Below are 12,819 nucleotides of genomic sequence, written 5' to 3' on the forward strand. Positions count from 1 at the left end.
CACCAAATGATATGCAGCAGTGGTAAGACACTAAGCTCATATTCCTGAGGACAGCTGTTTGAATTCCCACGTTACCATTCATGTTTAAGTTTTCCATTGGTTCCCTAAATCGCTTAGGTGAAAGCTGAGGTGGTTTGCTCCAAGGAACACAATTCATTTACTTTCACATTCTTTCTCAGTCTGAGCTGCTGCTTCTTTTCTAATGGCCTCATTGGAAGGACATTAAACCCTAATCTTCCTTTCTTCTTTATTTTTACTTCAAAATTCAAAACTGAAAGAGCAAGCTGGAAAGGAGGTTCCATACCATCAAAACTATTTTCAGCACTCCTACAGTAAGAAGTTCATAAAATAAATTTCTACAATACATGCGGCTGTTGGTAAATTATTGCATCAAGAAATAAGTTTTTTAGGTGTTCTAATTGATAAAAGAAGAAGAAGAAGAAGAAGAAGAAGAAGAAGAACCATTTATTGATGTTATTAATATGAACCATCTTCAGTTTGGTGATGACATTGTACTGTTTTGCCGTAAGTACGGGTGATCTTCAACAATGAATGGAAGAACTTAACACTCAGAGCTTGAAAGCTGACCTCAAAATCATCTAAACTAAGATGAAAATAATGTACAGTGAATACACTGAACATGAAATTTTACAAAAGAAGATATTACTTGTGCAAAGACTGTATATTTACAGAACATAATGCTTATGTAAACCATTATTGGCTAAATTTGGCTGTATAGCCATTTTCAAGTGGGCCAACAGCAAAATAAATCAGTCAAACATACAATCGATTTTCACAAAGCTTATGGTTGCTAGGAATTTATTTTATTGCGATGATGCATCTATCACTATGTATGCAGCAGTCAGTGTGTTGAAAGAAGTGTTCCATACACATCCTTGCATTTGGATGTAATACTGCACTCACCCCTGCAGTGAGTTATGAATTAGTTTAAACACCTTCAGATCATCTTGTAAAGCTGGACAACATTGTAGAACCTGCTGCTCCACCTCTTCAACCAAATCAATGGAAGTACTGTACAATTAACTTTTGAGACAACTCCAGACAGAAAAATTCAGATACCTGAAGCCAAATGATCTTGGAGATCAAGGAACAGGTCATACTTGAATCACATATTGTGGACCATATTGGTGCATTATATGTCATATTACATGGGCAGAAAAATATGCCATTGTTGCATTGTGCATATGGTGTATTCCCTAACACATCAAATTTTCTTGGAAGAATGTGAGGTCCAGTGAGATGGTTACCTAGTACCCCAACCACACATTCAGTGAGAAGCACTGCCAATATGTCAACTCATCAACAGTATATGGGTTTATGTCATGTTTAAACCCAATCACATGGAGACGTTATTGAAAAAAATTGCATTTAAAATACATTTGTGCTATCCAAGATAATATTTCATACTGAAATCATTAGTGTCTCATAACTACACATTCATAAATATCTCACAAACATTTCAGTAGTGAACCCATATTTACTACATGTGTGTGCTTTCGAGTATTGTATACTTACACTTGGGTCAGTTTTTGCTATTAATTGTGATAAACCCTGTATACTGTCTTGATGAAATTAATGTAGCCTTTCAAGAAAGGGACCAATGACCTCGCAGTTTGGTCCCTTCCCCCCCTCCTTTAAACCAACCAACCAACCTTTCAAGAAATTTCATGTTTCTGGGGAACCAAATATGATAACGTTAAGTGTAAGTTAACAGGCAATAGAATCTGTTGTTGAGATTTTGTATTTAGGACAGTCAAAGGCAACAACTGGATAGACACAAAAAGAAAATAAACAGAAGAATAAAGTGTCCTGAAGTGCTTTAAGTGCACTGAACAAGTTTGCAAAACTGAGCATCCAGTGTGTCTGAAAAAGAAAATGTATTATTGCCAGTTTTAACTTATGGCAGTTTTAGATATACTTTTAACATGAAAAATTCTCATCCTTAGAGTTTCTGAATGAGAAATGTAGAGATACATGTTGTTAATTACTGGGAGTAACAGGAAAACAGGAAACAGGTTGAAGTGGAGGATGTAACTATCTCCAAATGGAATCGAGGTGGGCAGGATGTGTAACTAGGTTAATGCATGGTACATGGACCAAGGAAGTTCTTTGTTGGATTTCAAGAGATACAGAAATATTACGATGATGAGCTAACAGAAGACGACACGAGAAAACATATAGGAATAATAATGATGTATCTAGATAACAACTGTAATGCATGTAAAAGTCTAAAGCATGCCTTTTTCCAGCAGTGGCTGTTGAATGGCTGCTGCTGCTGCTGCAGATTATGATCATGATCATGATGACATTTCAGGTGTTTCTAGTGGTGCTGCTGATATTCGGTCACAAATTTCCAATGTTCCAAGATGGATCCACATACAAGTGAGGACAACATGCAAGTTAGTAACATGCCATTTTCATGGATGACTCACGTCTGATCTTATAAAATCACAGAGGTTACATATGTACGCAGATGAAACAGTACTATTTGTTGTCAATAATCATAATATTTGAGAAGCACACATTATTTAATGTGCAATTGAAAACCAACCCCCCCCCCCCCCCCACACACACACCTACTTTTACTTTGCCTTTAACATAATTTAATAAACAGAGTGTCAACACATGATAATGTCCTCTTATCTATACAAGCCATACAAATTTCTCAAATTTTTAATCATAAAATTGCAACAAAATGAAAATAATTTGTTTGTACATACTGGCTGACATCCATCACGACATGTTCTAACTGTTGCTTCAAACACTAAAAAGTTTGATTCAGGTATTTTGAAAGCATTAAATCGTGCCTCGAGCCCATCACCTGATCTGGATCTATCAAGGCCTGGGAAAACATAATTGTCAACTGGACACCTGAAAAGGAATGCATATTTCAAGATTTAATTATGAACAACAAAAAGAGCCATGCATAACATTCATCCCCTTCACAGAATATATAGAACCATGGGCATTTATATTTGGTACTAATTTTGTTAGACCAGTGGTTGTGAATTTAACACAAAAATATTTGTTTTGTTCTAGCTAAATTATTCATCTACTCACCCATATCTGTCAATAAGTTGCACAGATCGTCCAGAGTATGGATCTCTTGCTATCACATTTGTAGCAAAAATATCAGTAACGTAATTGTAACCATCTTGTGCCTCGAGACGAAATGTCAAAGGATCACCGACAGCAATTGTTGTTGTTGGACGTCCTTGGTACAAAATCAGCAACCTCACCCTTGAACTCAATGAATTTTCAGCAGGCAAATATTCAATTGGAATTGGGCTTCCAGACCTGAAATATTCATTTCCATTTCACAAATTGTGGATGCTGTTGCATAGAAAGAAAGTATCTATGACTACAAAAAGTCATGTTATTAAAAACGGTTTCTTCACTTATGGAAATGTTATGTTGTTTGTACTTTGTTTTATTTTGTTATTTATTTGCATAAAGCAGGTTGTGATACATCTGGAAATGTGTTAACAGGAGCTGGAAAAGTGTTTCATAATCAGTGTAAACAAAAATCATTTATTAAAAGAAGGAATAATACTTGTATAATTATATTATAACAGCTGTTGTCCTTGGAGTCTGAGATCAGAAAATGACATTAATTGTGTTTGTATAATATTCAAGACTTAAATAACAGAGTTTTTGTGATGATAATCAAAAGAAACACACTTGGTATGCTAACAAATTTAAAAACTGAAGCCGATTACTTTCTTTTGGTACTCTTGAGTTACTTCCTCCAGAGATATATGAAAGCATTGTGAACTTGGCAAACACAGGCCAAAAGTAAACATAGGCCAAGTTAGACCCATCATGATGTAAGTGAGATGAGGTGGGAGAAGTAACAAAATGATAACAGTGATAATAATAATCATACACTGAAGGAATGAATATGTGCTATGAGAAATTTGCTAAGGAGAGAAGGAGAGATGAAAAATTTAGAGAAAAGAAAGTAAGTTGTTGTTGAGCATTGCGGAGATCCTAATAACATTTTGCATTTCACAATAAATGTTATGATGTGCTATATTTCAGTTGAAAAAGTTGGAGAGAGAACTGGTGCTTTGAACTTCACCACCAATGAAGATCCTCCAGGCTGCTGACCAGTGAAGACCACCAGGATGGTGTTATAAGTGATAGCCACCTGGACACCAGTCTTTTAGTTCAAGATTGCTGCTAGTTGAGATTACTTCTGTGTTGCTATTTACTGCTGAATGTTACACCAAGTTGTTGATAGTTATCTCTACTGGCAAACATTCAGTTTACTTGGACACAGACCAAGTTGTTAATATCTACCTCTACTGGCAAATATTCAGTGTACTTAGATGCTCACCCACATCAGGACATTGTTTATAGCTAGCCATGGCTGCCACAAGTAGTCAACAGTGTAGCAGTTCTTTCACACAATCTGAGTAAATCATATTTATTTAAAGTGCACTTATGTCAACTAATCTTTTGCTTTCTTGTCCAGATACCTACAGCGAAAGATCGCTTTGGCCAACTTTCCACCCATTTATCATTAGCAGTGAGGTCATAATATTTGGGTTCTCAGAACACAACAGTTACACATCATGACAGTCTCTAGCCATTTACAGGTTTGTAATTGACTACGTATTTCCCATCGAGACTACCATTATGGAATAGAAGCAATTTTTCAAGAAAAATGACTTCAATCTACATTTGAAAACAGTTCTTCCATAGGAAGATTGCTGAAGAGTTTTGTAGTCATATATTTTCCTCCATTCTGTGCCACATTCACCAGAGGAAAGTACAGGTCATTTTCCTGCTACTATTGTATTTATTTATATCTCTGTTATTTCCAAACTGCAATTGATTGCAGATAACAAATTTCACCAGTGAATAAATGTACTGTTGTGCAATAGTTAATATGCCCAATTGCTTGAACAGATGCCTATACGTGTTTCAGCACACGTTTAAAATTACCTTCTTTTGTACATTTTACCCAAGTGAGGAGTTACCCTAGAACATTATCCTGTAGGACACAAGTGAATGAAAATATGCAAAAGATGTTAACTTACTGATTTTAGGCCCCAAATTGGCAATTACTGTCTTGATAAAAGTATCTTAAGTTAATGCTGTCATAGTTCTTCTAAATAGTTTTTCCAGTTTAAGTTTTCATCAATATGGACTCTTAAGTTTTTACTCTATTTATTATTTTTGTTGGTACAAATGGCTCTGAGCACTATGGGACTCAACTTCTCAGGTCATTAGTCCCCTAGAACTTAGAACTAGTTAAACCTAACTAACCTAAGGACATCACACACATCCATGCCCGAGGCAGGATTCGAACCTGCGACCATAGCTGTCTCGCGGTTCCAGACTGCAGCGCATAGAACCGCACGGCCACTTCGGCCGGCTTTGTTGGTACATTACATTAATAAGAGGTTGAGATACTTTTGAGAGTGTAATACTGGATGGATGGTGTTTTACAAAGTTTTTGCAAAACCCAACTAATAACAAAAAATTTACTATTTTCTGTGTTGATGTTTCTTTGCTTTGTTTAACTATAATGCTTGTATCATCTACAAAAAGACTAGTAATTCTGCCTCCTGATTCAAATAAAGTGATAGATCATTAACATAAAGCAAGACCAGTAATGGGCCTGTGCTGAACCCCATAAAATATATGTATTACTCGAACATATTAGTGTAATTTTCTGGAACTTGTTTATTCTAATAGGTATGTACTGAACCATTTATCATATAAAAACAAAATACTTCTTCTAGAATATCATAATTGACTCAGTCAAATGCCTTTAATGTTACAAAAGATGCCAGTTGCTGACATATATAATTTAAAGTTACATTATCTGCTCAGTGAATGCGGAAATAGCTGCTTCCACAGAGCAGCCCTTTTTAAATCCAAACTGTGATTAATGGAGTACTGCATTACTATGCAGGTGGGTGACAAGCCTTGAGAACATGATCTCTAATTTTTTTTTAAAAACTGGATAGAAGGTATTAAAGTTTTAGGTTACACTTTACATCTAGTGAGGCTTAAAAAAGGCCTGTTAAAAATACCATGAATTAATAATGTATTACACATGTAACTGAGAACGTTACATACTGATATTACATGGCCACAAATTTTAGGGTCTCATTGGAGGTATCGTAATAGACAGCCAATGTCCCTTATTCTTCTAAAGTTAATTAACACAGTTTATGACTAACTCTTTGGGGTGCAAAAATAAGAACTAGTAAGTGACTAGGCTATACAGAATTCTAGTGGAAACTGGAGATAGTCCATATGGCGGTTCAAAATATTGTTTAAAATTTTAAGGTTGAATACATCAATGCCGGACACAAATAATGCAAAAAAAAAAACAAGAAAATTTTTCAAAATCACACTTAACTATAAAGATAACAAACAAACAATTAATGTAGCTCCAAATAACTCAAATACTGTAGAGAGTAAATTCAAAATTAAATCATAATTACCCAGCTCCAATGTATCCAGATGTAACCACAGCTTCTCCAGGTCCACGGAACAAACAAGTTAGATTATACCTTTTATCTCGTCCAGTTTGTACATAATCACTGAATTGTACAACTACAATGTTTGTCATGGTGTCACCATACTGAAAATAAACATTCCTGGACTTACATTCAAAATAATTTCGTTTTGGTATATGTGATGTTATTTTACAATGAAGTTACATTTTGTGCAAATCACTATGAGGTAAGCAGCTAGTTAACATTACAGTAAAGTGGATATAGCACAAGTTTTTGACTCATGAAAGTAAGTCTGAAAATGTGTTCGCCTAAATTGTTGATAACAAAAATGTGTAACACTACAACTTGATGAAAAGTCAACACTGGTGGTCACAGTGAAATAAAAGTAAAAATTTGACGATCTGGCACCAGTAGAAGAGTGAACATGGGAGCTTTCCCCAATGGACGTATGCCTGTTATTTTCCTCACTTACAATTGAGTTTATACGAGGGCTACCCAGAAAGTAATGCACAACATTTTTATGTACGCACCCTATTTTTTCCACGTAAACTTCATCCTCTTCTATGGTCTTCCTCCAGCATGAAACAAGGGTGTGTATGCCCTGTCAGTACCAATGTTTGTCCTGGTGGCAGAGCAGTGCTTCACTGTGTGAATCACCTCCTCATTGTCCTCAAAATGTCTTCCATGAATGGCATCCTTTGATGGCTCAGACAAGTGAAAGTCCAAGGGGGCTAGGTCAGGGCTGTAGGGTGGATGGAGTAACACTGTCCAACCCTCTTTTGGGATGTGTTCAGCAGCCTCAGACTTGTGTGCGGTCAAGCTTTATTATGTTGCACCAAAACATCTCTTGGGTTGTTGCAGTGCCAAAGTTGCCGGAAACGCATCTCGAGTTTTGTTACTGTGTTGTCATATGCTTCTGAATTAATGGTACTGCCTCTTGGCATCACATTAATAAGAATCACATCTTCACAGCCCCAGAACATGATGATCATGACCTTACCAGTGGAAGCAGTCGCTTTGAATTTTTTCTTCTGTGGGGAGTGGGAATGGTGCCATTCCATCAACACTTGTTTTGTTTTGGGCTCAAAATGGTGAACCCAGGTTTTATCACCTGTCTCAATCTGGGACAAGAAGGCCTCCCCCTCAACTTCAAAATGTTGCAACAGATCATGACAAATGTTTTTTCTGTGTGATTTGTGATCCACCATTAGACCTGCGGGACCGATCTTGCACACACTTTTGAATATCCAAGAGTGCATATAATTGCATCCACATTTCTTTTGCTGATTGACAGATGCAGCACCAAATGCTGAGTTGTAATGCTGTAATGCATCTGTCCTTGTGAATGACAATGCAAGCTCACTGCAACATGTCAGGTGTGACAGCCGCGGATGGTCTCCCCAACACTGCAAATCATGGAGCTCTGCTGCACTGCCTTCTGATGATCTCACCCTCTGTGCCCAGCAATTAACTGTACTTCTGTCGACAGCAGATGGTCCATAGATTTTGCACAAGTGTTTGTGAATATTTCACACAGTGTATTTCTCTGCAATGAGAAATACAATGACGGCATGTTGATTGTAATGTACATCACCTACAGATGCCACTTTGAAACTGTCCTGCAGCTACGCTACCTGTTGGAAGTGTTGGAAACTTGGCATGCTCACTCAGGAGACTCCAGATAATACATACATAACGTTTCACATTCATAGCATTGTTTTCAGCAGAAAAAAAAATGTGGTGCATTACTTTCTGGGCATATATTCAATCCTGACTATGTCCTGACAGTTGTTTACTCTTGACTGTCTGCATGATTTAACTAGTTCCAATCACCACTCAATAAATTTATAACCACACTACTTCACATAATTTATATATGTGCTGAGCAGAAAATACTAGTACAAACCTGCAGTCTTTTTAAGTCTACCTTAGATTTTTGCAGGGTTTCTCTCAGATATGATTTCATCATAAATGTGCCCTCTGTAAAAAAGCCTGAAGCTATAGTTAAAGGTTTATAATGAATCCTTAATGCAGTGTTCAAACATCAGTGATATTTACATCAATGTTTACAGCATATATGGTCTGAGAGCATATTCGAGTTCCATTACTTCTACACTATCCAGACACCCCCCAAAACATACGTTTTTCATATTAGGTGCATTGTACTGCCACCTACTGCCAGGTACTCCATATCAGCGACCTCAGTAGTCATTAGACATCGTGAGAGAGCTGAATGGGGCGCTTCATGGGACTCATGGACTTCGAATGTGGTCAGGTGATTGGGTTTCACTTGTGTCATATGTCTGTATGCGAGATTTTCACGCTCCTAAACATCCCCAGATCCACTGTTTCTTATGTGATAGTGAAGTGGAAACATGAAGGGACACATACAGCTCAAAAGTGTACAGGCCGACCTCATCTGTTGACTGATAGAGACCACCGACAGTTGAAGAGGGTCATAATGCGTAATAGGCAGACATCTATCCAGACCATCACACAGAAATTCCAAATTGCATCAGGATCCACTGCAAGTACTATGAGAGTTAGGCGGGGGGTGAGAAAACTTGGATTTAATGGTAAAGCGACTGCTCATAATTCACACATCACACTGGTAAATGCCAAACAACACCTCGCTTGGTGTAAGGAGCATAAGCATTGGACGATTGAACACTGGAAAAATGTTGTATGGAATGACAAATCATGGTACACAATTTGGCAATCTGATAGCAGGGTGTGAATATGGTGAATGCGCGGTGAACATCATCTGCCAGCGTGTGTAGTGCCAACAGCAAAATTCAGAGGGGGTGGTGTTATAGTGTGGTTGTGTTTTTCATGAAGGCGGCTTGTGTCTCTTGTTGTTTTGCATGGCACTATCACAGCACAGGCCTACATTGATGCTTTAAGCACCTTCTTGCTTCCCACTGTTAAAGAGCAATTTGGGGATGGCGATTGCATCTTTCATCACGATCGAGCACCTTTTCATAATGCACGGCCTGTGGTAGAGTGGCTAAACAACAATACCATCCTTGTAATGGACTGGCCTGCACAGAGTCCGGACCTGAATCCTATGGAACACCTTTGGGATGTTTTGGAACGCTGACATCGTGCCAGGCCTCACTGACTGACATTGATACCTCTCCTCAATGCAGCACTCCATTCCGGCTGCCATTCCCCAAGAAACCTTCCAGCACCTGATTGATCATATGCCTGTAGAGTGGAAGCTGTCATCAAGGCTAAGGGTGGGTCAACACCATATTGAATTCCAGCATTACCAATGGAGGGCACCACAAACTTGTAAGTCATTTTCAGCCAGATGTCCAGATACTTTTGATCACATAGTGTATGACTTAATCTAGTTTCCAGAGAGAAATTCAGCCATATTGCAAACAAAACCTTCATCAATGTAATATCCAAGATCAATATCCAAATTATCTAATAACATTCCATGTAGCATGGCTGATAAACATAATATTAAGACAGCTAGTGTATGCAAATAATTATGGTCCTGTCTATGTAAGATCAGAATTAAGACAATGACAATAATTAATTCAGACATGTTGTGTAAGTACAGAATGTTTCCAGTCATCCCATACTTGACAGATCATGATCTCAATTGGATCAACAGAATGTGGTGCACACTAGTAGTGAACAACTGTTCATGCAGTAGATCTTTGGACTGAATCAAAAGTCTTCTCCCAGCTACATAAGTCTAAAAAGAGAGGCTGTTCATTGCATTTTTCTTAGAGTTGATGTTAGCAAATCATAGTGGAATTTGGGGAGAAAATCATAGCAGTGATAATTACAACTTTTGAGCAAAACAGAAAGAAAGCAGTGGATGAATATTTTTGATGGACTGAGGAACTTAAACGGGGAAATACCACACTAGTGAGTGGAACTTATATTTACAGAGATACAATGGACTTGAAAATTAGAAAAATGATACACATGGCAACAGGTTAGTGTTTAATATGAAGGACAAACTGAAGACCACTCCTCCAGATAGATAAATATGTTTATGTACACTATGAATGCAAACTGCAGAGCACCACATGTACAAGACATTTGTGTATTAATGGTGTGGCAACCAATACATATTCCTTGGCACCTCTAATTTTGGCACTTCTAATTTTGTCGATGACCCTCCATCCAACGCAACACACTGCACCCTCGCTATTAAAAGGTCTTCAGTCCAGTCATAAATTTTCATTGATACCCCCATAAAATAGTACTTTAAAAAATAACCAGTTGCATAGTACTGAGCCAAATGCTTTTTGGAAGACAAGAAGTACTGCATCCATCTGATTGCCTTAATGTATGGCTTTCAAGATATCATGTGAAAAAGTGTGTGCTGGGTTTCCCATTATCAGTGTTCACAGAATCCATATGGGTTGGAATGAAGGAAGTTTTCTATTTGAGATACCTCATTATGTTCGAGCTCAGAATATATTCTAAGGTTGTTCAACAGATGTGTATCAAAGATAGTAGAGGGTGGTTTTGTGGATTACTTTTGCTACCCTTTTTGTAGACAAATGTGATCTGTGGGCACAGCTTATTGGGCTCAGCTTATTGTTTAAGGGAATTACAGTATATTATGATTAAAAAACGAGATAACGCAACCACAAATTATGTATGGAATCTGACAGAGATTCCATTGGGCCCTGGAGTTTTGTTCAATTTTAGCTCTTTCTCAATGCCGCTGACACTAATATCTACACCAAAGAATTAAACTGGGGCAGTACACCTCGAAATTCCTTTGACAGAAGAGTTACGCACTTCCTCCTTTGCTTTCCTAACCTCAGTTTCAGTTCTTATGTTGTTCATCACTCTCTGGACACTAACTTTGGTGCTGCTCACAGCCTTTACAGTTGGCCAGAATTTCTTTGGGTTTTATGATGTATGTTTCAATAAAATTCTGCTATGGTAATCACTGAAGGCTTCACACATTTCCAACCAGACATGTTTCATTTAGCATACCTGTTCACTTGGTTTTATTTTTTGTTTATTTATTGATTTCACTCCATCTTATTAGGACCATCAGGCTCTTTCTTACGTCAGACCAGAGTTTCACACATATAATACCTTTCTTGCATCATAGTTACCTAAGTATCAACAACTTTAATATGACAAATATTATTAAAATGATCTGAGTTTCTGTAGTGACAATATGGGTAACTGTGAACTAATAAAGCTAATACTGGCAAGTATCTCTACAGCTGCTGCTACTGTCAAAATGATAATGATGATAATAGTAACAACAATAACAATAATAATAATAACAATAATAATAATGAGTGTGTACAGGGACAATGGTAATCATTATTGTTGCTTCAGTAGCTAAGTCATTAACTGTCTTCTGAAGCTGGATCTATTATTTATTTCTCTAATATAATGTGGGAGGTTATTCCAGAGTTGTGTTGCTGCTACTGAGAAGGACTGTGAGAAAGTGGCTGAACAACGGAGTGGGACAGACAGGTTTTTGCTCTGATGGGAATGGGTGTTTCTGCTATGTTGTTCAGACAAGAGTGTAATGGTGAGGGAGAGATATGAGGGACAGTGTATGTTGATAAGACAGTAGATAAGACAGAGAGTATGGAAATCTCTGTGCCTGTCTGAACACAGCCAGGATAGCTGCACATATGATTGTGAAAGATGATAAAAGAGTCAAACATCACATATGTAATGAATACAGGCATTCATAACTGGTTCCAGGTGCCATGAGCTTTCCTGAGAAAGACCAAACAGGCTAACAGTACTGTAATCAATATGTAGAAGTATAAGTGTCTGCACAAGTTTCTTTTTCATTTTAAGACGGAAAGGCTTTTTATATTTTGGTAGAACATGGAGGAATGCTGATGCCTTCTTACACATTGCAGTTATGTGCTCAGTCAAATTTAGATTCTCATCTGATATTACTCCTAGACTCTTTGCTGAGGGGGGGAAGCTGATATTTGTTCCATTTAGTATTACAGGTAGTAGGGATCCCTGATGTTTCAGTCTAATGATAGACTGAAATATGCTATTGTTATACCTTTGCATAAAAAGGGAGATAGATCTGATGTCAACAATTACCGTCCAATCTCCCTTCTAACAGCTTTATCCAAAATTTTTGAGAAAGTAATGTATTCAAGAGTAGCTTCACATATCTGTAAAAATGAAGTACTAACAAAATGTCAGTTTGGTTTCCAGAAAGGTTTTTCAACAGAAAATGCCATATATGCTTTCACCAGTCAAATTTTGAATGCTCTGAATAACCGAACACCATCCATTGGGATTTTTTGTGATCTCTCAAAGGCTTTTGGTTGTGTAAATCATGAAATTC

General features: G+C 37.4%; 1 protein-coding gene across 1 annotated transcript in view; it reads right to left on the reverse strand.

Moving 5' to 3' along the window:
* LOC124555752 overlaps positions 1 to 12,819 on the reverse strand; it is a 166,596-nt gene that overhangs the window by 24,711 nt on the left and 129,066 nt on the right. Inside the window, exons 14-16 of the mRNA XM_047129775.1 lie at positions 6,486 to 6,625; positions 3,082 to 3,318; positions 2,742 to 2,892 (exon numbers count right to left, since the gene is read on the reverse strand). Coding sequence (XP_046985731.1) covers positions 2,742 to 2,892; positions 3,082 to 3,318; positions 6,486 to 6,625 — 528 coding nt within the window. The remainder of the gene's footprint in view (positions 1 to 2,741; positions 2,893 to 3,081; positions 3,319 to 6,485; positions 6,626 to 12,819) is intronic.

Source organism: Schistocerca americana, chromosome X (assembly GCF_021461395.2).
Source record: "Schistocerca americana isolate TAMUIC-IGC-003095 chromosome X, iqSchAmer2.1, whole genome shotgun sequence".
In the NCBI taxonomy this organism is placed as follows: domain Eukaryota; kingdom Metazoa; phylum Arthropoda; class Insecta; order Orthoptera; family Acrididae; genus Schistocerca; species Schistocerca americana.